Below are 27,462 nucleotides of genomic sequence, written 5' to 3' on the forward strand. Positions count from 1 at the left end.
AAAGAATAAAACTACAGTTTGCCTCCATGTAAAAAAATTAATTCAAAATAAATCAACAACCTAAATGTAATATCGGAAACAATAAATTATACAGAGGAAAACACAGGTACTAAAATAATGAACCTTGGTCCTACGAGAAGATTTTTTTAAATTTGATCCCAAAGGCAAGGGACGTAAGGGCAAAATAAATGAACGGGTCCATATTAAACTAAAAAGCTTCTACACAGCAAAATAAACCATCAAAAAAAACCAAAAAACTAAAACACTACTGGCCAAATGGGAGAAGATATTTGCAAACAGCTCTGACAAGGGATTAATATCCAAAATATATAAAGAAATCATACAACACAACACCAAACAAACAATCCAATCTAAAAATGGGCAGAGAACCCAAACAGACACCTCTTACAAGAAGCCATACAACAGATATCTGAAAAGATGTTTAACTTCACCAACTTTTAGGAAAATGCAAATCAAAACTACAAAGAGAGAGCACCTCACACCTGTTTAGAACAGCTATTATCAACAAGATAGGTAATAACAAGTGTTGGAGAGGACGTGGAGAAAAAGGAACCCTCATCCACTGCTGGTGGCAATGTAAACTGGTACAGCCACTATGCAAAACAGTATGGAAGTTCCTTAAAAAATTAAAATAGTTACCATTGTGACCTAACAATCCTCCTTCTGGGTATCTACCCAAAAACCTCAAATACATTTATTTCCAAAGATATATGCACCCCTGTGTTCACTGCATCATTATTCATGGTGGCCAAGACATGGAGATGGCTGCCCTCTCAGTGGGTTAGAGCACCATCTGATACGACAAGGCTGCAGGTTCAGTCAGGGCACGTACAAGAATCAACCAAAGAATGCATAGCTAAGTGGAACAATAAAATCAATGTTCTGTCTATCTCTTCCTCTCTCACCCTTTCTCTTGAAAAATCAATCAATTAAAAAAAAGTTTTTTTTAAGATATGGAGATGACCAAAGTGTCCTTCAATAGAGGATTGGATGAAGAAGATGGGATACATGTATACTATGAAATACTAGTCAGTATTCCTGCCATTTGCGACAACATGGATGGATCTTGAGATTATGCTCTGTGAAATAAGTCAGTCAGAAAAGCCAATAAGCATATGATATCATTTATATGTGGGATATTAAACTGAAACTCAAAGACACAGACAACAATATGGTGGTTATCAGAGGCAAGGAGGATGGGGGTAGAAAAGGGATTCAAATATTGTATATCATGATCAAAGATGATCTGACTTTGGGTGGTGGGCACACAATGCAACATACAGATTGTATATCACAGAAATGTATACATGAGCCCTGGCTGGTGTGGCTCAGTGGATTGAGCACTGGTCTACAAACCAAAGGGTCACTAGTTCGATTCCCAGTCAGGGCACATGCCTGGGTTTCAGGCCAGGTCCCCAGTTGGGGGTGCACGAAAGGCAACTACACATTCATATTTCTCTCCCTTCCCCCTTTCTAAAACTACATAAATAAAATCTTTTTTTTAAAGAAATGTATACTTGAAACCTATATAATCTTATTAACCAATGTCACCCCAATAAATTGAATTAAAAATATATAATACAATTAAAAAATGTTTTTAAATATGGTAGAAATGGGCAAGGTAGAGCTACAATAATAAAAATTTAAAATTAAAACAATTTTTCATGAGTGAAGAAATAAATGAAAAATAAATATTTTAAAAAGAGGAATCTCTGTTGGACCTGGAGGTAGCAAAAGGGTTCAATCCACTATAATACAGAAATTTAGGATGTTTAATTTAATAGTCATTTTTAAAGGTATAAAATAGACCAATTTCTGTGCCTTTTACATTATATACTTTTTTAATGATATAAATTTTAGTTTATTTTGCTAACAAAAGTCTGAGTTTTCATTCTAAGCTAACAAACATGTTTTAGCAGAAAGGTCCCACCCTCTTACATCCAAGAAAGAGATCCTTCTCATTTGATCCTTTCCATGCCGTGACTGCTAACAGCATTTATACATGTGCTTATCACTAAACCACTTCTACTAATCAGAGTAAGTTTCCAATAACAAAAATCAATTTAGCCAAGAAAATAGAGGCTTTCAACTTTAAATATTTTTTAAGTCAACTTTTTTAAAAGTTACTAAAGAAAATTAAAATAGATTTGACTCTTAGAATTGGTAACCTATTCATAAAGCCAAATTACTTTATGAAAAGTCAATTTATAAGTATATAGAATTTTGTATTCTAAGAACTCCCGTATTTCTATTTTTATTCATTAAGGTAAACTTAAAAGAAAAGCACATTAGTGGCCTTGTCCTCGTTTTAAACAAACAGAAACAAAGAGCATAAGGAAAAAGGCAGTCTGCCTACAATTACACGGAGCGGTACTTGGGAGGGGGGTGGCAGAGAAAAACCTATTTCACATTAAATTGTTGTTCAAAAAACTCTGTAGAAAAATAAGAAAAGAGTTTGTTCTTCAACAGTTCTTTTAAAATAATTTTTTTTCTCATTTTTAAAAATTTTATTGTCGTTCAGTTACAGTTGTCCCAATTTCCCCCCATTGCTCTCCCCTGCCCCACCCACCCCTCTAACTGCCACAGTCAGTCCCCACCCTGTCGGTGGGGTCCTTATAACTTGTTCCTTGGTTAGACTCTTCCCCTTCTCTTCTCCCTTACCCCCTTCCTCCCTCCCCTCTGGTCACTGTCAGTCTGTTCCTTATTTCTAAGTCACTAGCTCTATTTTGCTCGTTTGTTTGTTTTGTTCAATAGGTTCCACTTATAGGTGAGATCATATGGTATTTGTCTTTTGCCACCTGACTTATTTCACTAAGCATAATTTTCTCTAGTTCCATCCATGTTGTAGCAAATCAGGAGTTCCTTCTTTCTTTCTGCTGCACAGTATTCCAGTGTGTAAACGTGCCACAGTTTTTTGATCCTCTCATCTACAGATGGGCACTTAGGCTGTTTCCAGCACTTGGCTATTGTAAATAATGCTGATGTGAACATAGGGGTGCATAGGTTCTTTTGAACTGGTGTCTCAGGATGCTTAGGGTATAATACTAGCAGTGGATTAGTTGGATCAAAAGGCAGTTCCAGTTTTAGTTTTTTGAGGCAATATCTAATAATACAGCATGGATGTCTACTATGTTTCAAAGATGCAGGATCTATAGAGTTGCTGATGAAAGTTCTTAAGTTGTTTTAGTGAGGGTTTCCAAAAGAAAATATCCGAAACTATTGTTTCATCACATACTATATAAAATACTAACCTATATGCCTGAAACTTTTACCTTCCCTTTTGTCCATTCCACTTTCCTCTTTTTAAAAACTCTAGCAAAGGCGGTAAGAATTCAAAAATTGAAGTTACCATGGTAATCTTGATCCTAGTTTGCAAATCACATTTAAAAATGTTTTAAGACAATGACAACATATGATCCTAAAATGTATCCTGTTGTAGGAGAAAAAAAAAAGTACTATGAAGTACACTATTGAAATTTGGACTAAAAAATAAACATTTCATTAATGGAAATTTCTTGATTTAGACAACTATACCTGGTTATATAAGGAACACATTAATTTTTAAGGTGCAGGTGTATTATGGGACAAATTGGCATGTCTGTAACCCATGCTCAAATGGTTCACAAAGTGTGTGTGTGTGTGTGTGTGTGTGTGTGTGTGTAGAAAGGGAATGATAAAGCAAGTACGGTAAATGTTTAGAAGTAGATAAATCTCAGTCAAATTCTTTGGTATTACAATTTTTCTGTAAGCTGAATATTAATTAAAAGTAAAATACTTGAGAAATAAATTTTAAAATCCTATTTTTTGTAGCATCTTTAAAAATACCTCTACCACATGCAACACAACTAAAGTATACACACATACAAACACATACATAACCTAGCTTTTAATTTTACAATAGTAGACTTACAATAAAAATTAGTTACCAGTTCTTTCCTATCATTCTACCAGAGCTGTGAGAAAAGAGCTTCAATTCTGGAAATAAACTAATTTCCTATTACATTAACTAACCTGCTGTCAATAAAAATTATTTCAGTCATTAAAATACATTAATAGTTATATAACTACATTCCAAATTTGTTTCTTCCTTTTTTTTTTTTTTCTTAATAAATCTCTAAAATGGTCAATGACATAGGTTTAAAAATTCTATTCAGGGCTTGACTTTACAAGAAAAACTTGTGGAATATCTTCAGTTTAAATTTATCTTAAAATTCAGTGCAAGCTCTGATAAGTGTGGCTCCATCGGCAAAGTGAAAGGTTGTTGGTTTGATTCCCAGTCAGGGCACATGCCTGGGTAATGGGTTCAGTCCTTGGTTGGGGTGTGTACGAGAGGCAACTGATTTATATTTCTCTCTCATATCTATGTTTCTCTCCCTTTCTTTCTCCCTCCCTTTCCCTGTCTCTAAAAATAAATAAAATCTTTTTAAAATTTCAATGAAAACATAAAACACAAAACTGAATCCACTGCATGAGTAAAGTGGTCATTGCTAAAATATATTAATTTTCTCTTTAAAATAATATACTGCAGCAAGCCTATCTCTATTCTCAACAAGGATCCTACCAGATTAATGCATCTTTAATATCCAAAGCAGAAAGAGAGCTTATTATCTTCTACCTCCCCTAAAAATAAAGAGTTTAGAATGCACATAAAAAAAGGAAAGTTTCTGACTTTATAAACTGACATTCTTATAAGGGGAAGGTAATTGCTACAAACCAAGCCTTTTTGAATCTATCATATTATCAACCACCTCTCCATAAATATAACAGATCACAGCAAACTTTTTAAAATTAAGTACACTCAAAATGGTTTTATAAAAGTATACAATAACACTTCATTTAACCAGTATCCTTTGCAATGCAGAGATTCACAGGTGAGAATTTTTTGGGGGAATACTGAACTCACGACGTTTTCTATTCAAAATGGTTTAGATGGAAAACAATTCTAACATGTATTACTCCATTGTTCTTAAACAGATCCTTCTCAGTCCCTGGTAGTGATATGATTATGAATATATTATTTTACTAAGCAGCAACATACAGGCCTACTAGAGTGGCTAGGGCTGTCTGCCTCCATGCTGAGTGGGCCCATCATGCTATGATGCTGTTTAGTTCACACCTGTGTGCATATCACATGCATGTGTTTTTAATGCCTCTTCTGTATCTGCAGTAATTTCGGCTTTGTCCATGTGCCTGTCCCTAAAAGTTCCCTCACACCTTTTCTAAACAGTGGGTCCAATCCACTACAGGATAAAAACAGAACAATAAGTAGGTTGGCTAAATTGTGCCCCAAATAAGATCATCTAGGCAGTGAGGATCCAATGTGTAGCTCTCTCCCTATGCAATTGTCAGGTTCACCATCTCTTTGAACACATTTTATCATCTGTAACAGAAATGATAGCTGTCCTGCTCATATCAAACATTAATTAACACCAGATAAGATAATGGACTTGAAAGCTCTCCATTAAATAAAAAGTACTAAAACCAAATATCAATTGTTTTTTGTTGTGATGCTGGTTATTAATAAAGCTCCTGAGCATTATGGCACTAACTGGAAACACTTTGTATTTCTTTTTGGGTTCAAAGCTATGGTTCCGAGTGATCAGCTAGCTCCGTTCCTGTGACTCAGACAGGCTAAGGAAATGGTGAAAGGATTAATGTTTAATGTCTAAGCAGAAAATATATATAAGTAGGTTTATAATCTCCAATAAAACTGGCCCGGTGACACTGATTGGTGTTTTTCCTTATCAAGAGAAGATTAAACACAAATCTGGAATTAAATTTATAGTCAGTGCTTTAAACAGGCAGAGGATATTTAGACGTACAGATAAGTATGGAACTTTGTAACCATTTGTCACAGAAGATGAAAGAATGGGAAGAAGTTAGCTTGAAAACTACTCTAAACTTTTAATCTAATCAACAAATTTCTGTGACAATGAAGACATCTGATAACTTCACCACAAGTAATCATAAATTACTAGTGCTGATCATTCCATTACATTTTGTAGAAAACAGCTTGGTGCTGTCTGAGTAAATCAAATTCTGCCTGGGGCTATGTAGCTTACCTCGAATTATTTCAGAATCATCTAAAATGACTCATTTTTCTATTAAAATGATGAATGGGCTAAATGAGGTATGTAATAAATACTGCAGGTTTGTAAACAGATTCCTGCTCTCTAGAGAATGGAGGCCTTACTTCATTTAGTAACTCTGCCCCTCGTAATTTTCAAGAGAAGTCATCCTTAAAATATAGTGAGTAAAGAAAAGAGTGGAGAGAGTCACAATGGCACAAAATGGTGAATGTCTTTATGGTTAAAGGAATAACCCAGGGTACATGAAAATAAACTCTTCCACCCTCAAAGCAGAGCACGGTTCAAAATATCAAAACACACAGAAAGAGCCCTGCTCGGGGTGGCTTAGTTGGTTGGGGGTCATCCCACAAAGCAAAGGTCACAGCTCAATTCTGGTCAGGGCACGTGCCTGGGTCATGGGGGTTGTGGGTTCTGACCCTAGTCGGGGCACGGACGAGAGGCAACCGATCTACGTTTCTCTCCCTCTCTTTCTCCTTCCCTTCCTCTCTCTCTAAAAATAAATAAATAAATAAGCAAACACACCCATACAGAAAGAGCATGATTCAGTTCCCTTTCGGAATCATATCTTAGCAATAAAAATCGATATATAGAGGAATAAATACAGAGCTGTTCAAGAACGTTTAACATTATGAAGAATTTAATGTCCACTAAACAAAAATGAGGCAGCCCTCACTGCACACGGTGCGCCACATATCCAACATCACTGCTATTCAAGCTTCCTACTGAGTTCACTAACCACAGGTCCACACACAATAGGTTGAAAGCAATTCTCCAAGGCTGTGTCAAAAGTGACCGCGAGAGGCTTGGCACTGAAGACAAAGTGCAGAGATCGATGTTGGACACAAAGGAACACATCTGCCTTACAGTTTCATTCAAAACAGAATGTGCAAAACTCTGATTTGGGACTTGGAAGGATGGATGGAATTCACTACGCTTATGTTAAACTTTTAATCTCTTACAGGTTAAAGCAAACACTCGGGACCATATTTCTTAGTCTCTTCAGTAGGAAATGTGATTATGATATCAGTTCAATAAAATTCCAAGGCCCTAATGACAGTTCATTTCAGGCCAGGCAGTGAAGCAACTAAGTTAACAATAAATGCCAGGTCATTATGAAGGGATGGAATTATAACTAGCTTTTTGCGCCTTAGTTACCCATGGATTTTTAGTCAGTGCTCTCCATATCTCACCTTGACACCCATAATGACCCAAGTGATGGAATGTCAATATGCTATTGATGGCAGGGCTACCACACAGGACACTGCTCAAACAAGAGTTGCCCTGAGCCAACCAGCTTGCAAGGAATTGGATACATTTTTTAAAGAACATGTAGAATGAAAATATGACAGCCCGTTCTAAGCAGAGTTGCTCCTCACAGCTGTCTTTAGACACAACTAGTTGTCGCCAAGAACATCAACAGCATTATACTCAACTGTGCTATTTTCTCCTCTAATCACTTTGTCACCAAGGTCAGACAGGCTGAGATAGTGCCTTGGAAAGAAGCAATATGAGCAAATTGCAGTCACCTCTACACTGTGTTCACGGGACAGACTTGCCAATCTTGACAGTGACATTTAATCTCCACTACCAGAATGCGCAGCCGTTCTCTTCGCCAGGCCCCTCAGTATCTGATCAGTATGCTACCTCGCTTCTCTAAGGCTATTTGGTAAGGTTAAGATCCTAGGTAATTCTGCAGAGCTGGATGAGGAGGGTATTTCACCATGTATGTTTGAGAAAAACATATTCGGCTGGCTGATTAAGGTCTTGGTATATGAGCAATACTGAAATCTGCAATAACAGTCCTATTCTTTCTCTGGCTTCAGAAAGGCTGGGCCGGCAGACTGAGACAAAATGTGTTTCTCCCTTTCTCCTGCGGTAGCAAACAAACATACCTGAAGTGCCCTGGAACTCCAGAGCTAACAATCTTTCGCTAACGATCCCTTCACAGGGCCGCACACATTCCATCCGGCAATAATAACGTTGCCTTAACACACACAGGAAGCAAGGACTACACATAATAACAAAGAACATAAAGAGAGGAGATGAAACACAGATGCTTTGTGCTGGAAGCCATAATGGCCTGCTGAATCCGAGCACATAGGAGGCACAAGCCTGCCGCGCGCTCTGCTCCCACCTGTCCGGAGGGACGCCACCCTTTACGGTTCCTGACAAGATAGTAACAGAGCAAATTAGAAGTAACGGGACTTGCAGATGGGGCCCGGGTCCCTTTCTTACTATTAACATTGAGGAAAATGTACCTAAGTGGCTTAGATCCCTCAAACATAAAGTAGGAAGTCTGTATTTACATAGTCACCAAAAGCACGACTCAAGAATCACAAACTTCATTTGTGGAGTTGAAAGCAAATTAACACTCCATGTATGTCAAAAGAATTGGAGCTTAATGTCTGTAGCAGGAAAGCCAGCACATGGCAGGTATAACCAGAGGGAACACATTAATAGAAGTTAAAATCAAAGTACTAAACTGCACCCCCAAAAACAGCAAAATAAAAAAATTGTAAGTATCCTAAAGTGCCAATAAAAGAACCCCGGATAACAGCTGCTACACTGTCACTTCATTCACCTGGTTAATTTTAATGACACTAAAAGCCCCAACTGATCACTCACTGCTTTTTACACAGAACTTACAGGCGTGAACCTTACTGATCATATTAAAATTACAACCCCGAGCCCAGGCTGTTGTGGCTCAGTGGATTGAGCGTTGGCCTGCGAGCCAAGTGTCACTGGTTCGATTCCCAGTCAGGGCACATGACTAGGTTACACATCAGGTCCCCAGCTGGGGGCATGAGTAAGAGGCAACCACACACTGATGTTTCTCTCCCTCTCTTTCTCCTTTCCCCTCTCTCTAAAAATAAAACAAATAAACAAACAAACAAACAAATTATTTTTTAAAAAATATTTAAAACCCCACTGTAGCCTCTGTCCCTGGGAAGGGCCTCACTGATATCTGGGCAGTCGGTGTAGTCTCATCTACTTTAACTCAGTCATTTTCCTCCATATCCCAAATTCAAAACCTTTTCCTCTTCTACCATGAAATTTCAATTGTCACAGTTTGAAGCACAAACAAAACACTGAAAAGGACACAGCACAAAATTAATCAATTCTTCTTGATTGCTTCACTGGTGCATTTCAGACAAAAAGGAAACTGGGGATGAAAAGTGACATTTTGGTGAAAGTCGCTTAAATTTGCACAAACTAGATTTATGCATTCACTTACCATATTTTTTCAGTGTTTTTTTTTTTCTTTCTAAACACTATGAGGCTTTACAAATTCAAAATTATAACATAAATAGAAAAATAAACCCAAGACAAAAATGACCTTCCCCACAAACCCTACACTTGACTGGAGACTACCAGGAAAAGCAACCAGATCGAATTCATCTGAGCATCTCTAGCAACTAACAGTGCCTAGCACACAGCTTAATAAATTTGTGGTGGAGGGGAATGTGGAAAGGGACCAAAATACCTAATGATCAGACTAATGATCTCTCTGTGTCCATTCCTTTCATCCTCTGTTCCATCTTTCACTAGAATGAGTTAACAAAACACCCATCTGGCCATTTCGTTTCTCCCCTTGGGACCCTTGGACGAATCCAGTCCAGGGTTCTACGGAACTCATGCCCTTAGCTGTGCCAACTTCTGCTGCTTCCTCCCTCAACACTCCTTGTACTGCACTTCCCAGCACAGCAGGTCCTGCAGTGACCCACTGTCCCCACGCTTCCATGCTTTTGTCTGCAGTATCACAGACTGGCCCACCCCCACTCCTCAACCTTATGTGCCATTCCTGCAATTTGGGTGTCAGCTCTGGCACCCCTTCCCTAGGAAATCTTTTCTGTTCTTCCCCATCTCCTCTCCTCCTATTTCCAGGGCTTGAGTAGATTCAGTTCTTCTTTTATTTAATCAACAAGTGGTTTACTCTCCGCTAGGCACTGGCAAATATTAGGCCCTCAAATGTGTGTTGATAAAATAAATGAAGATGTAGCAATGAGTTAAAAGAAAGTCCCTGCTTTCACGAAAGTGAGAATTCTCACAAAAATGTAGGTAGCTATGGCTCTATAACAGACTTAGCACTTTTTAACATTATTTTAAATATATCTGTCTCCCACATGATATTGTGAAGTCTTTACGGACAGACAGGATTTTCTCTTTTTCATTTCTATGTCTTCAGTATCTACCATACAGTAAGAATTCAATAAAACATCTGTCCAAAGAGTGAAGAAAAATATTTCACATTTAAGTTTATAAACCCTAGAATATTTCATAACTATTCCCTTAAGTAAAGTGGAGCTTCTCTTCCAGTTGAAATTTAATGATAAATGACTAATATGAAACAGCCTAATGAGAGAAAAAGAGTCAATCAAATTTTAATTGACATTTTAAAAAAGAAATTAAATATAATTGAAAAGTCAAAATAACACAACTCCCTGCTCTTCGATTTAAAATAAAAAACCTAATGACAGAGCAAATATTAGATTTATATGTACGAGATCTTAAAAGATAGACAAAATATCAAGTCACATTAACTTTACAGGTTTCCTCTTATTTAGTCTTCATTCTTTACAAAGGTGCTTTCCTGCTCCTAAGAAGCATAGCTTTAATGTGAATTTTAATTAAAATTTCATGTGGGTACAATGATCAGTGAGCTGCCTCCCCCCAAACCTCTGGGGAAAACCAGCTGATGAAAACACCGGTGCCAGTCACTGAGAGGCAGGATAAGGGGCTGGCATACTCTTGAATCCAGAGCAGGACTGATGGCTTCTTCAGCTAAAGTAATTCTTCTAAAGGGGAAAGTTTTGATCTGATCCTATTTTAAAACTTCAACAAGAGGGCCACCTTGACTTTGCCCTTTAAAGAGCTTTAAGAAAGCTAGCTGCTACAACTGTAGGAAGAAAAGCCTGAACTCACATCTAAGGAGACGGCCATCTACATGTCAACTGTTAGTGGATGGAGGAAGATGAGAGGGAGGGAGAAGTTAGTTTTATTTCACAGTACCAATATCACATTAGGCTTTGGGGTTTTTATTTCCCCCTTGTTCTCCTGAAAGACAGCTTTCCAATTCCGTCAAATGTGTGAAGCCTAAACTTGACTTTCGTACGGGCTGCACTATGAGGATTCTAATTAAAGGGGAACAAATCAATGCTTGGCATCACTCGGAGTCCCACGTCGCAGGGTTAAGGAGGACAGGAACGGGAACCCAGCACTAACAGCAGATCAATGCTAACGTTCCTGGGCTGACTCTCACATGAATCACGGGTTCCAAGGACGCCCGCTTCCCCATCTTGGGATCAAGAAAGTAAGGGACAAGAGTAGGCTTGAAGTTCCACATCACACATTTCACAAGGCAATGGGATACAGAATCTGGAAACCTGGACTGTATCCATGGTGGGGGGGGGGGTGCAAAAAGAACTTTATACCCCCTAAAGATTAATTATATGTGCCATGTTGTTTAATTTCTTAGTTATCTTTTCTAACTTTTAATTGTGGTGAAATACACATAAAATATACCATCTTAAACATCTAAAAGTGCACAGTTCAGGAATATAAAGTATATTCACGTTGTTGTATGAGCAATATCCAGAATTTTCTTCATCCTGCCAAACTGAAACTCCACACCCATTCAAAAGCTCCCCATTCCTCCCTTCTCCCCAGCTCCCGGCAACCACACTTACACTTACTGTCTCTATAAATCTCACTACTCTGGCCACCTCACGTAGGTGAGGTCAGACAGTATTTGTCTTTTGGTGACTGGTTTGTTTCATTTAGCATAACATCCTCAAGGTTCATCTATGCTGCATGATGTGTCCGTTTCCTTCCTTTTTAAAACTAAATAACATTCCATTGCCTGTATATACCACATTTTTGTTTACCCATTCATCTATTGTACATCTGAGCTGCCTCCAGTTTTTGGCTATTGCCAACAATGCTGCTATGAACATGGGCATACGAGTATCTCTTGGACACTTTCTTTCAAGTCTTTTGGTTAAATACCCAAAAGTAGGATGGCTGAATGATAATAATTCTATTTTTAATTTCTGGAGGAGCTGCCATACTCTTTTCCACAGTGGCTGTACCATTTTTACTTTCCCACAACATCACTATCAATCTTGTTATTGTCTGTCCTTTTTGACAGCAGCCATCCTGATGGAGGCGAGATGGTTCCTTATTGATTTTTATATTTTCCAAATTTTCTACAATATCCCTGTATTATTTTCATAATTAGGAAAATCCAGTGAAATACATTTAACCATTAAAAGTGATCATACAAATACATTCTTATTGGTATAGAAAGACCTTCACCATAAAGTCTAAATTTTTTAAATGTGAAGGTTATTTTAAGACTAATACAAGACTATGTTTATTACCAGCTGTGTTTGGGGATATGCATATACCCATATTAATAAAAAAAGTTTTTACAGAATAGTGGAGTGTGAAAAGGAATATAAAAACAATAAACCAGAAACTTAACAGTAATTATCTTTGGATAGTGGTAATTTAAGTGGTTTAATAATTTTTGTGTTTGTTTTCTGATCTGGACCCATTCAATATGCATGTCTTTTATAATAATGAATAATAATAAAGGAGGTATTTGGTAAATATGTTAGGAGTCATGAGGTACCTAAATTCCTGTGGCCACAAACTATCGCTCAAATGTCTGACCCTCTGAATCAGCTGTGATCCTAGTAGAAAAAAAGACTGCTTCAAAGATAAGAGGCAAAAGCTGGGGCACAAAGAAAAATGCCAACCAAGGATTCTGCTACCTGCTAGAAAATAAGAAGCTTGATCTCCCACCTTCCTTAAACTGAAGCACTATTAACCCTTTCCACCCCACCCCTGATTTCCAATTGGGAGGCTGTGACATTATTGAAACTGACTCTCAGGAGTAGAGCAGATACCACCAACGACTGAATTACTCAACACTGTTGTCTTTAATGCTGAAATTTTCCCCTTTCATGACAAATGGCTGTCCTTCCGCATCTCTTGGCCTCAGTTCCGCTCAACATGTGCCGTCCTTCATGATGGCTACCGGCCAGTCCCCTGACATTTCTCAATCCATCACCTCTATTCTGACTTCACTGTTTACTCATTCGGCCTGGATCCTGGATGACTCACCAAAGTAATGGTTTCATTACACACATCACCTTCCTTTCATTTTTTTCTATTGGCATAGTCACAGGTTAGACTCTCAAACAGGGGCCCAAGGGAAAGAACAGGAGAGAAGAGAATCCGCCCCTTTTCTTACAATTTTTAACAATTCCCAACTGTCTGCTCAACTAAGGACGCCCCTCTCAGTCTCGCATTCACAATTCTCTAGCACATAACCACATTTTACCTCCCCAGTGAGCTCCCAACCACACTCCAGCGAGCACTAACAGTGCTGAGAGTTTCATGGGGCTTTCTAGGAAGGCAGAAGTGGGAGGTGAGCAGTCAAGACCCCAGGCTTCCTCCAGAGCAGTTCCACTTTTAACTAACGGTGGGAAATCGTTTACTGAATTACGTTGCACACAGAAGACAGAATATTATTAGCCATTCAAAGCTACATTTCAGAAGAACGTTTGTTTATATTAAAAAACGTTCCTGATGCTAAACACTATATACAGCATTACCCAAGTTCTTAAATAGGTAATAGACCTAGAAATAAAAATTGTCTAGAGGGAAACACACCCCAACAGAAACAGTGGCTGTGTGAAAAACGCGGACTGATGGGTCCCTTTTAAATTTCTGTCTTTCGATTAATAATTGTTTTCAGACAAGCTTATGTAAACTTTTCATTAAATTTTTTTTAAATAAGTTTTTAATTATTTCCTCTCTTAAAAAAGATGGTTCCCCCACCCTGACCATTGTAGCTCAGTTGGAGCATCGTCCCACAAAGCAAAAGGTCGCCGGTTCTGCTCCCTGTCAGGACACAGGCCTGGGTTGCAGGTTTGGTCCCTGGTTGGGGTGCGTATAAGAGGCAACCGATTGATGTTTCTCTCTCACATTGATGTTCCTCATTCTGTTTCTCCCTCCCTTCCCCTCTCTCTAAAAATAAATAAAATCTTTTTTTAAAAAACGATGGTTCTCCAAAGCTCTTGCTCTGTTTTCCCCTTTCTAAGTCCCAGAGAGTGACCGGTCCAGCCTTACCCACCTTTGCTGGAGACTTCCCAGACTACCATCTGATGGCTGCCTGAGCACAGAAACGGGCTAGGCTTGTTGCTGGCCCAGAGTTTTCAAATACAACGAAATCAAAGGGGAGGAAGTAGGGACACGCGTGCCCTCGCACACGATCCCTTCAGGCAAGATGCATGTACATGTGTCTCTGTACTGACCTTTACTGCAATAATTCTGACGTTACCTGCCTTAAAAAGCCCTTCATGGTTAATCTTGGCAAACTGTCAATTACTTGTTAAAGGCAAAAATCAAGGAAACCTAGGCAAAGAGAACACGAGTTGTATCAACACTAATCGTTGGCATGGAGGACTGAGCTGTTCCCAAACATCAGAGCTGTCCTTGTGGACCAGACATTTCTACTCAATCTTTAATACTCACCAAGTGCTTTGCCTTCGAGCGCTCTTCCTCACTCGATATCCTCTCTCGGAGAATAGCTCTGGTTAACTGCTCATTGGCAAGAGCCCTCTCGCGGTCCAGTTCTTTGCTTTGCTTTAGTCTGAAAAAAACAAGAAAGGTCTAACTAAGAAAGAAAACACTTACTAGCCGACATTATTTTTTAATGAAATACTTCACAAAAATAGAAACAGCTGAAATCATCTTGACCTCCAGTTTATCAAAAGCAGGTATATTTTCTAGTAAATCCCCACACAACTTTTCCTGAGCATTTAAAATAACAGAACTCAGATACAGGAAGTTCATCCATGTGACAGCTAATAAGCTAGTTTTACAAAGTTCTTCTTGTGTAAAACTGAAATCTGCCCACCTAACAATCCCACCCCTGGTGCGACCATCTGCCCTCTGGACATATAAGTAATAAACCTCATTAACAAGCCATCTACAAGACAAATATTTGAAGGTGACCATGTCCTCCCCCTCAAAACTGACCGAAATCGACTGTTTATTGAACACACAGCAGGCACTGGAGGAGGCACTGATGACGCAGCGCTGAACAAGATGGACATGCCCTGTCCTCATGGACCTTCTATGACAGCAGGGAACTAAACACAGTTGTCTTCCCTCCCACTGAATTACTCCCATTTTCCAACAATCCGCATATGCAAAATTGGCCAAACCTTTCAACAGCAGGGCTCCTCACCTCTGGAACGACTCCAATTTGTCCCTTAGCTCCAAACTAAACGTAACACGGCAGACAGGGTCTAGCAAAATAAAACAGCCAATCTCCACCTCCCAAGACCTGCACACAATGCTAATTCTATTAATAAAGCATCCAACTGCATTAGGTTTATTGGTAACTCCATCACACAATTAGATCATATTAAATTACAATTCACTAAAACCTCTCATTGTATATGAAAAAGATAAATTACATTGGCACCAATCTTCACCACAGAGCCTGGAACATAAAGGTATTCAGATAAATGGGAGTACATTTCAGTCTAATTTCATGGACAAAGATTTTCTGATTGCCTTTTCTTCTTGGAGAGAATAACCCCTCTATACCATCATATCCCCAAAGGTTTAAGCGATGCTTTGAAAAGAAAAGGTAAAATTGTTACATTGGTCTAAAAGAAAGTCTGAGTGAAATCTATTTTATAAGTGGAAATGATGAATAACAAATTGAACTTAATACTAGTCTATCAAATTTTAGTTTTAAAAATTCTTGAAAAGAGCCAAAGAAAAAAAAATTGTTACTATTTTTAAATTGCTACATCATCCTGATACCCTATAATTCTCAAAAATCAATTATAACATATAAAATCACCTTGTAAAATATATTCCAAAGTTATAACAGATTCCCCCTAAAATTTAAACCTGTGTTTTTATGTTCTTGAATAAAGATGAATAATAGAAACAAATTAAAACCAGCACTTTGCAATTCTCTAATGCAAAAGTAAGTGCTAGGAAATTTTTTTTCTTAAGTAATAAAAGCAATTACACTTATACAAACCAAATTTCTCTATGTTCCATCACAATAAGTTTCACAGTAAGAGTAGCAACATCATGATTGCATCCATTAACTCATGGGATGTGTATGATTGTAGGAGAACAGCAATACTGAGAAGTCATGTCACTTCCCCAAGTGGCAGTTCTAAAAGGATGGTTCACAAACCAGCAGCAGTAGGAGCAGCAACTGGGAGCTTGTTAGAAATGAAAATTCTCAGACACCAGCCCACACCTACTGGGACCAGAAACTCAGTGCACATGGGGCGGGGCAGAAAACTATCTTTTACTAAGCCCTCCAGGTAATTCTGATGCACACTAAAGTTTGTGAGCCACAGCCCTCAGTGACCAAAATGTAACTGTACCCAAATAAATCCTGGATATATGGAAAAGGGGACTGACTTCAAAACTGAAGAAAATTGTGCTGATAACTGCTGAGGTTACTGAATCAGATGACCAAACCGTGCAGTTAAAGCATTTTTACAAGCACATCACCTGCAAGTAAAAAATATTATCTATTTAACAAGCGAGGTAGAAACTAAAATACTAAAAATTACTATCATTTATGGATCACCTACTACCTGACAAGCGCTGCGCTCAAAAGGCACTTTAGATACATATAGAAGACTATTATTAAAATTACATTATAAAATGAATTCTACACAACTAGATTTTCCTCATGTCTGCCACATTTGGTACATCACATTTTAAAAGTTTCTTTTAATAATAAATACATTTTTTTCTCAGTTTATTTGCATAGGGCACAAATTTTCATTACAAATGGAGTTAAAAGTGGCTGAATTTTAAGAACTGTCATAAAGTTTTGGCAAGTTAATGAAATAAAAGCAAAAGGATGAGCACAAAAGCCTTCACTATCATAATGAAAATTAAAGGTTCCTTAGCTTGCAATACTTGGTCCAGACGCACAAACTTTGGAGTCTGACTTCTGGGTCCAAATCGAGGCCCCACCACTTACTTGCCGAGTTAGTATTAATACTTTAGTTAATGTTTCTGGGTCCTGTTATTCTCAAGAGTAAAGGGAATGGTATAACACCTGCCTGATAGGGTTCTATATACACAAAGCTCTTAACACAACGTCTGTAACACGATGTCTGAATGCTTAATTCAATACATGATACGGATTGGGTTGGCCAAAAAGTCCATTTATTTTTTTCTGTAAAATAAGACACATTAACACCAATAATTTTATTTATATGGATATTTTGAGTATGTCGGCAACCTCCTGCTATTGGTGTCTAGTGGGTAGAAGCCAGGGGTGCTGCTAACCATCTTCCGATGTATAAGACAGCCCCACAGCAAAGAACTATTTGGTCACAGTGTCAATAGTACCGAGAAACTCCACAAACCACTTTTGACACATTTGATCAGTCACAGCACCTTCTCCATCCACTGCACAAGTCTTTTTTTTTACTTCAGTTGTATTCTTACCTTTCTTGAAATTACATACATAATATGCCGAAAATGTTGTGTATTTCCTTCCATCGTTATTATTAAAATAGCTGCACAAAAATTCACCAATTTTGATAAGTTTTTTTTAAGTGCACACCGATAGGACAGCTGTCACAATTCAATCTAACAAAACTGTTTCAAATGAAGTTAGACAATTAAGCACTACTACAGCCATCCTATGGGAAAAAATTAACAAACTTTTTGGCCAACCCAATAAGTAGCAGTATTAATAATAGTACCCACTATGGGGTCAGGAATAATAGTTGTCGGCAGCCGTCCATCTCGAGAGACGATGGTGTAGCTTCTTAAGAGTCTATCTGCACCGCCGAGAATGGCTGTGCAGTCCGACTCGGGAGTGACACGGTATGTGTCTCCTCCCGTGTTGAATCGACATCTTGCGATGACGCTGGAGTGTCCTCTCCAGTGAAGCTGAAGCTACAGAGCCTGGGCAGGGTGATATGGAGGGTCTGCTGTTGCCCATGCAGCAGACCCCCCCTCTCTTCGCAGCTGAGGGATCCAAGGGAAAGACGGAGTCAGTACAGCTTGGCTTCAGGTGCGCCGCAGGAGTTGCCGGTGTTGACTACAACGTCAAACCACCTTAGGGACTCCGGCTCAGGATTTTCTGTCGGGGTTTACTCCCTTAGCCTTTCCCCTGAAGAGGTATGCCGCAAGGCAGCGGAGGATTTTTGGAGTCAGAGTTTTCCTTCTCTGATGTGCCCTGACTGGAAGATCGAACCAGCGACACTTAGCTCGCAGGCCGACGCTCAATCCACTGAGCCAAACCAGCCAGGGTAGGAATAATAGTACCCACAGAGAAAGCAGTGATTTTCTGAACATTAGAAAACCTCCAAGTTTTTCACCAATAAGAAGTTCTGCTTTCTTTTTTTCTTTTCTTCACAGGCTTCCAAAATCAAAAACTGACAATAATGTCACGGCAGCCCTATCCTTTCACATGCCTTTCTTTCTTTCCCACTTGTCTGTAAGCTCCGTAAGGGCAAGGACCTGGACTGCTCTGGTCCCCCGCCAAGTCCCCGATGCCTGCCACGCAGTAAGCGCTCAGCAGATACTTGTGGAATGTGCCTGCGCACCAAGGAAAGGATGGCAAACTCACAGCAGAAAACAGAAGACTGGGGGGGTTAAGAAACAACTAGGGACAGGCTGAAGCCTACAGGGGCCGAGCCGCTGTGCTCTGAGCGTCACGAGAGTGATTTAATCCCAGACCACACTAAGTCACTTAAAACAGAAGGATGTTTTAATACTTTCATTATAAAAGATATTCTACATTCCACACTATCAGAGCCTCTGGCATATCAACACCTAACTGTGCTTGATTCTTGGCTGCACAGACACTGGGAGGGGCACCGATTGATGACAAAGAAGATTATTTTCCTTTCTTAATAAATTCTTAGTTAGTTTCATTTATCCTTACAAATGGACCTGCATCTTTAGGAGTCTGGCAGTGGGTCACAGAACAAATTCTCATTACCTCCTTAGCTGTTCAATTTAATAAACCTCAGTTTTTCCAGCTTTAAAATTTGAAGGTTGCACTATATTAATATATGTAAGTATATATACTCTTAAACACCCTGGCTGGTTTGGATCAGTGGATTGAGCGTTGGCCTGCGAGCTAAGTGTCACTGGTTCGATCTTCCAGTCAGGGCACATCAGAGAAGGAAAACTCTGACTCCAAAAAACCTCCGCTGCCTTGCGGCATACCTCTTCAGGGGAAAGGCTAAGGGAGTAAACCCCGACAGAAAATCCGGAGCCGGAGTCCCTAAGGCGGTTTGACGTTGTAGTCAACACCGGCAACTCCTGCGGCGCACCTGAAGCCAAGCTGTATTGGCTCCGTCTTTCCCTTGGACCCTTCAGCTGCGAAGAGAGGGGGGGTCTGCTGCATGGGCAACAGCAGACCCTCCATATCACCCTGCCCAGGCTCTGTAGCTTCAGCTTCACTGGAGAGGACACTCCAGCGTCATCGCAAGATGTCGATTCAACACGGGAGGAGACACATACCGTGTCACTCCCGAGTCGGACTGCACAGCCATTCTCGGCGGTGCAGATAGACTCTTAAGAAGCTACACCATCGTCTCTCGAGACGGACGGCTGCCGACGACGACGATATACTCTTAAGGTCCCTTGCAGTTAAAAGTTTTATAAGCATCATATATTAAATATATTCTCTCCATTACATAAAAAAAAAAAAAAAAAAAAAAAAACTCTTGAGAAAGGTAGTGGCAGGGAATAAATGAAACAAAGGAGTATTTTCTCCAAATTTTATAGTTTTTACTTAGTGGCACTTACATGTCTAACCTCATCCTGAGAGTTTCCTACTACTTGATAAAAACTGTATACTAAGTCAGAATAAATGGGACTCCAAACTCATTCAATATATAATCACTGGGTTACAAACACTATTCTGGTTACTAAGAATAAAATGATGAGCCAAAAGACATGGTCTCTACCCTCATGAAGCTCAAACTCTGAAAAATGCTTTATTTTTACAAAGTGAGGATACTATGAAACAATATGAATGAGAGCAGATATAGGAACTGAAATCTAACAATACATAGAGAAGGAGTATCCCAGCAGAAGCATCAGTTGGGTTCAGAATCACTGAGAAAGAAAAGTTCTGTGACTGCTGTTTCAGATCCCAAAGGTTGGCACTGAGGGAACTCTCTTAAAACACACGCAGACACACACACACCACATACAACACACAAAATTTTCAATAAAAAGCAATGCAAGGTGCATAAGGGTTCACTGAAGCTTAAAATCACTTTGCAATTTTAGAAAAACCTTTAGAAAATTTTAGAAGACAGTTTTGCTCTCTTTCCAATTACTTTGAAGGGCTAAGTTTCACAAAAATGGTCTAACTAGTTGTAAGTTTCCTTTTCACTTTAGAAGTAAAATCACCAGATTAGAAATTTCTAAATTGTATTACTCCTCATTTCCCCAACGCTCCCTTCCATGAAGTGCATTTACAACAATATTTTCCGCTAAGTTTCCTCTTCCGCTGATTCATTTAGATCATTTAACCGCTATTTTGCAAAGAACAGCTGCTTGTATTCTCAGAAACTCCCAATTCTTTTCGGAGCTCCCCTCTAGTACCTTTGGCTCTAGATTCCATCAAGCTATTCTAGTCAGTGGCCATCTACGAAAGGGTAGGTGCCCGTAGGATCAAATAATTTTTCTCGTATTCGGAGCCGAATCAGACGACCCTGCTTTCTGGGCCTCACCGAAAGCTACCGGCCAGTGCTGGGTGTAAGTCAGAGCCAGGCCGTGTTGTGAGTCACTCACTGAAGGGAAAGGCAGCCCCTTACATTGAAGGTCCCTGTTAAGTGAAAAGAAGGCAAGAGATACAATGTCTTTGATTATTAACTTGAGTTTCCAAAGATTTAAGAGTTACATCACAATAAAAGCCCATGTACCAAGTGTCTGGGAGAATACATTCTCTTTATTTACTGGCATTTCCCACCTATTATTTCAGATCTCCTGGCTAAATATTCTACATTAAGCCCGTGATAATATGTTTCATTTAAATTTCCTGTTTTTAAATACGTATCTCTCCTCATTTAAATTCTCGAGAGTTGTAAGCAAAGTCGTAGGAGTTTAGTGTAAACTTCTTTTATTTGCATTAAGTAATTGGAAAGCTTGCCTAAGCCCCAGTGGAACAAATGCCAGGCAGCTCTGCCCTTACACAGCAAGCCCCAGCAACTTAGCTCTTCTTCTCAGGATATTCTCAGTCAGGGCAAAGAGTTAAGATACACCCGCAAAATCAATTGCTAAAAACCAAGCAAACCTCCTATAATGAATATTATTAGAACATGTTCTTTTAAACAGAAAAAATAATAATGATAAATCACTCATATACATTCAGCTTTCACAAATAGGTAATATATCAATCTAATTCTATATATTTTTGGTTTCTACATAAAAACTAAAGCGTTTAAAAAAGTAGGAAGGGCATTTTAAAGATAACTGGAGCAAAATATTTTTTATATATTTAACTTCATTGTCTTCCATGAAGGAGGTATTACTTTCTCCCTTTTTTTTGCATGAGAAAAACTGAGATGTGGGAAGGACACAAGAGACATACATAATATGACCTGATCTGATTTCCAAAGTCATGCGTCTTCAACCTCCTAAAAGGTAAACTCCCTACAGGAGTTAGTTTCCATTACATTACTTACCTCTGTGGTCACATAAGGACAGTTTTAAAACCCTGTATTATTCATAATTATCCTAAAACAAGCTCATTTTTATTTGTTCCCATTATATCTAGTCCAAGTCTGCCAGAGTCAAAATTATTACCAGCCCTTCCCCAGTATGTTTTAACATTCAATGGTCCTAAATGTTTCTCTGAATGTGTATACTGCTCCTTCTCCTTTAGCCATTTACAAATACTCAGATTTATCTTCATGTAGGTTGACAGATAGGTAATTCTATACAACTCTAGCTTAGAAAAATTACTTCATAATTTAATATATAAGGCCATTATATTACTGAGGGATAGTTGATAAGAGCCCCAGATAATGGGTGAAAATAAATGGGAAACTGAGATTGTTAGAGATAAAGTGATTTAATAAAATAATTATCTAAAATTGAACTATGACCATTATACACAGACAATATCTGCAAAGTACTGCATGTACTTGATTCAGAAAGACTGTTTCAAACACTGGAAAAGAAAAATGAGGGACTATAGCCTCAGAGGTCATTTTTAATGCCAATGATAAATTTTATTATAATGCATAATACTGTGACAGGAAATGCTGAACTAGCACTCAAGGTACTGTTTACTATTCATTTTAAACAAAAGCTGAGTCAGTAATTCAACAAACTAATTATAAGACTATTAAAAATAATGACAGAAAATACAGCTTTCTATTAAGACAACCTTACAAAAATAAAAGTACAGAGCAAGCTTAATACTTCTCAGGTCAAATTACTTAAAATCCTGAAAGAAATGTATAGCCATTGAGATTCCAAAATAAATATATACATTAATATAACCATATTTTATTCATATATCATATCTATATGAATCTCTATTAACATCTGTATGTATCTATATGTAATATCTGTATTTGTAATAAAGAATTATCATTTATTAATGTTTACTTTGTGCCAGGTAGTACTAAGCACTTGACAGGTATGATTCATTTAATCCTCACAATTGCCGTATCTAATTGATTACTATATTTCAGATAAGGAAGCTGAGGTACAGAAAAGCTATGTAAGAACCAAAGTTTACCAAAGTTTTAAGTAATTTGCCCAAGATCACAAGGCTAGTGAGAGGTGTAGCCAGACAGCCTGACTCTGGGAGCCTGAAGTCTTACATAAGAAGACACACACACACACACACACACACACACACACACACACACACACTAGAATATGAGCATGGGGTAAAATGTGGCTGGCTCTTGGCAGGCATTCAACAAATACTTCTTTCAAAAGAGTATACAGAGTATGAACACAGGTTAAGACTATGGAACGCAGGTACTCCTGATATAGTGGTAACTCAACAATAGCTAACACTGTCTTGGAAAGTCAAGTAACTGCCACCCAGCTAACCGTGCGGGAAATCAGTGTTATTTAACCAAGAGGACATTTATTTTGGTCATCTGTGCTTCCACATAAATATCATTTAAAATGTGACTCAGAATTTAGTAAGGAAGGTTTCCTTCCTTTCTACAAGAACATTAAAAACAAGCGACTTGGTTTTCATTCACACTGAAGTTGAGTCACAATCCGGAGGCCTCCCTGCAAAGCCTCAAACTGATGCTGGAGGAGAGATGGCTCCGCCCACGACTGGAAGCCTGCGACCGTTACTGGGGCACACCCACAGTCACAACCCGGCAACTCTCACCCCGCCCCTAGGGGATCACGCGCCATGTGCACATTGCACTGCGCTTCATACCTATTTCAGTTCGCACGTGGGAACAAGTGCTCCCCGTCCTGGATTTTCTCGGACCGTTTTCTTATCAAATACACCTTCCTCCTACACTAAAATATGTGTTTATATTTGAAAAGAATTCTGATTTTACTTCACAAGTTAAGTCACCATGTTCGTGGCCCGTGTACCCCTGTCCCTTAGGAATTCACAGTTAAACTCCCCAAGTCACACAACATGGAGCACCCTGCTCTTCCCTCCAAGAGGAGGGCCTATGGCTGCTGCTCCGTCTGGCTTGACAGAATATTTAGAGACATCTGAAACCAAAATAATCAACTTTTTATCTTAAAGTATCTATCAAAATACAGCTTAACAATGGTAAAAGGGGGAGGGGGTAGAGACACATACTACTTAATTGTGTCCTATCAGCACGGCTTGAAAAGAAACTCTTTTATAGAAGTAATGGAAGAAAATGCCCCTACATGACCAGTTACTACTAAAGACTTGTGTAGAAAGTACCTACGTCCCTCCCCTTGCAAACACGCATTGGATGGGGTTGTTTACTAGATGCTGGAGGAGAACGACCAAAGCGTCAGCTGGAGGAAAAGGGAACTGAGGGCAAATGCAGGTATCTCTGGGGCAAATCCCTTCCATTGGTGCAGATGGACAGGTCATCAAGTCCTCTGGCAAGCACTGGCCCCTTGGGAGACGGGCAGCTTCAGCCAAAGACAGATGACAGTGTGAGACGGCTTCCTCCTGAAGATAAGAAACTTGGACAATACTGCTGGCTCAGCGACCCAAGAGACAGGGGTGGGCATCTCTGCATCCTTACATGAACAGCCTCTTGGTATCTTAGCATCACAGCATCTTAGTATCCTTACGGATACAAAACGTACATCATGCCTTTTACAGTGTTTTGCAGTTATGCTTCCTTTTCATAAAGGACATACTTTTGCCAGGACACATATTTTAAAATTATGTCCTTAGTTAACTGGTAAGTCGTGGGAAACCTGGCCAGAGAGAAAGAAGACAGTACCGGTCTCCATTCTAAGATTTACAGAGGGAAAGAGCCAATACTTCTCTTTTCTGTTTCAAAGGACTTCCAGGTGTGAGCCAAAATGCAGCCTCTCCCCTGTACCTGCGCCTTCCCCCTCAGATACACACGCCACCTACTCCACCTCTTCTTACGGTCGAAGCTTTAACACTAAAGCTTAGTGGGTTCCCCCATCAAGACCAGAGTAAGCATTTCTAAAAAAAGAACGATCACACAAATTCCTTTATTTTTTTTAAATCAAGTAGTCTTTGAATTTCTAATGGTTCTTCATTCATATATTGAACTGCTAATTTGATGGGTGCACAAAGGTTAACGACCATTGTCTTTGCAAACTGTGCTCCTTATCATTACATAATTGTGCTTCTTTATTCTTTTAGTGCTCATAACCTTCAATGGCACCTTTTCCCCTACTTCCTTTTGTTTGGTATAGCTTTGCCAACCCAATAGCTTTTAACCTTTATAAAGGTTAAAACAAATTACTTTGTTTTAAGTGTATGTCATATAAATAAGATACAGCTCTCAGTGTGTGTGATGTGTGTGTTTTAACATAATCTGGCAGCCTCAATCTTTAAATGGCAGTGTGGCCAGCCACAATTATTAATAATGGCTGATACATTTACTTTTATTTCTTCTATTTTATATTAGGCTCACTATTTTCATTTTTCTCCCCTTTTCTTGTATTAATTTTATCTCTTTTTTTCCCCTTTGTGTCTTGTTTGCCGATTATATCAAGTTACTAGACATTCTCTTCCCCTCTCACAAAGATCTATGGTTATCTTCCCATGTGGTTAGTGGGCATTCCCTTCCTGAACATTCCCCTACTGTTGCTTAAAAACACAACACCTACTCTTTTCTCAACCACTACACTCTGCGAACTCAGTAAGATGGCATCATTCGAATACTTTGACTTTTCCTCCCAACCCGACTCTTAGCTAAGAAAGACTTCTGTGCTTTTAAATTCATACAATTCTCCAATTTTTCTTTTCAAGAATTTCTCTTCAACCTCAAGAATCATTATGAGTACCTCTGGGTGTTCCCAGTTTATCACTCACGTGCACAATGCAGACAGATCTTCATGGGCGCTTCTGCTCCTCTCTGCAGTTCTCTGTATTAATATCTTGGTTGTAATTAATTTGTAATGTGGTTAGATTTTTTAAAGCGTTTTCCTAAGGTGGACCACTCTGTTAGTTATTTAGTTATGACTTCCAGCATCACACCTTTCTTCTATCCTCTGCTTTGTGATGGGGGAGCGGGGAGTCTCTTAACCACATGTCTGCTTTGCAGCTGGGTCCCCCCCATAGGCTCCGCCAATAGAGGGAGCCAGAGGGAGACCACAGGCTGGAGGAAGAGGAAGCAGCTCTCCTGTTGCCAGCCGTGCCTTTCAGCATCGCTCAGGCCTCACAGCTTCACGCTGGCGGCAGCACTGCGCTCCTGCAGCAGCAATTTAATGCAGTTTGCCCACACTTGCAAAATCAACCTCAATGAACCCCACACTCTGGAAACACCAACCCTACCCACTGATCGGCTCCTCAAAAATCTGAGCTCCAGACCCCAACTTCTCCTCCACCAGCCAGGAGACACTCCCTCCTCAGAGATCTGAGCTGCAGGTCCAGAGCCCTGCCTCCCGCTCCAAACTTCAATGTGTTAACAACTCCTGCCGCTTCTGGCCACTGCTGCCTCTGGGGTACCTTAGAGCTGCACTGTCCAATACAGACGATACTACCCACATGTGGTTATTATGGCCCACGAAACACGGCCTGGACAGATGTGCTGTGAAAAATACACACTGGATTTTTAATTCTTAGCGTGAAAATGTAATGTATCTCGTTAGTAAATTTCATATTGATTATATGTGAAAATGATCATCTTTTGGATATACTGAGGAAAATAAAATACCTCTGAATTATTTTCACCTATTTCTTTTTACTTTTTTTGGAGTGGCTACTAGAAAAATTTTAATTACATAGATAGTTCAGATTATATTCCTATTAAACTGCACTGCCTTAATGGTGTTGGTTGTCTGCTCAAATACCTCATTAACAATTCTTATATTAAATTCTCTTTATAAAAGTAACTGATGGGTTTTGTCTCCTTAATGGACTCTGGCTGCGAGCTGATAACATTAATAAATTCTCTAAACTCTTGCATATTTGTGAGTCCCTTTTTCACCCTGACAAGTAAATGAGAGCTCAACACGGAATTCGGGGATTTTGGTCCTTCTTCTCAGGAATCCCTAGAACTCACTCTGCCGCATAGTTTCCAGTTTAGCAGAAGAAAAGCCTAAACCCAGGCTGATCCCATTTCCTTTCTACATCAGTGCTTCTGTCAGGAAGCTTGTAAGAGTTTCTCTTGATCCTGAAGTCCAGAAGCTTTGGCAGTTTACGGCCACCTGAGCCTCTTTGCTCATCAGGTCTCCTAGCACAGGCCTTTCAATGTGCAGACATCAGTCTTTCTTCAGCTCAGTGATACGTTTTATATCATTTAATTATCACCACTCCTCTCTCTCTTCCCTGTATCTGCATCCCAGAATTTAGTGTATTTCATCAACTATAATGTGCATAGGCTTATTTCCCCGCATCCTTCAATATCTATCAAATCAAGATGCCTCTTAAAATGACTGTGCCATATAACCAAATGGCAAAGGTCGCCAATGCCACGAACACGAAAAGTACCACTGAAATACTCTTAACAGTTCTTGCTAGAAGTGCCTTTTCTGAATGCTCTTGTCTGTTTTCCTCCCTGGCTTGGGCTCCTTTCCATCTGCCTACTCAGGCCCAGCTGCCCGGCTACGTTAAGCAGAGGTACTCGCTGCCCAGCCCAGTGGACTTCCAGCCGCTGATAAATTTTCAACTCCTTGTCAAGGG

At 39.3% G+C, this 27,462-nt stretch overlaps 1 protein-coding gene across 3 annotated transcripts in view; it reads right to left on the reverse strand.

The window, feature by feature from the left end:
• The window catches only part of CHCHD3 (coiled-coil-helix-coiled-coil-helix domain containing 3), a 266,376-nt gene that overhangs the window by 157,144 nt on the left and 81,770 nt on the right, over positions 1-27,462 (reverse strand). For all 3 annotated transcript variants that reach the window (XM_090286807.1, XM_090286806.1, XM_090286805.1), the window contains exon 4: positions 14,655-14,772. In XM_090286807.1, coding sequence (XP_090142933.1) covers positions 14,655-14,772 — 118 coding nt within the window. The remainder of the gene's footprint in view (positions 1-14,654; positions 14,773-27,462) is intronic.

The sequence above is a fragment of the Furipterus horrens genome, unplaced genomic scaffold (assembly GCF_987537825.1).
Source record: "Furipterus horrens unplaced genomic scaffold, mFurHor1.1.pri manual_scaffold_9, whole genome shotgun sequence".
In the NCBI taxonomy this organism is placed as follows: domain Eukaryota; kingdom Metazoa; phylum Chordata; class Mammalia; order Chiroptera; family Furipteridae; genus Furipterus; species Furipterus horrens.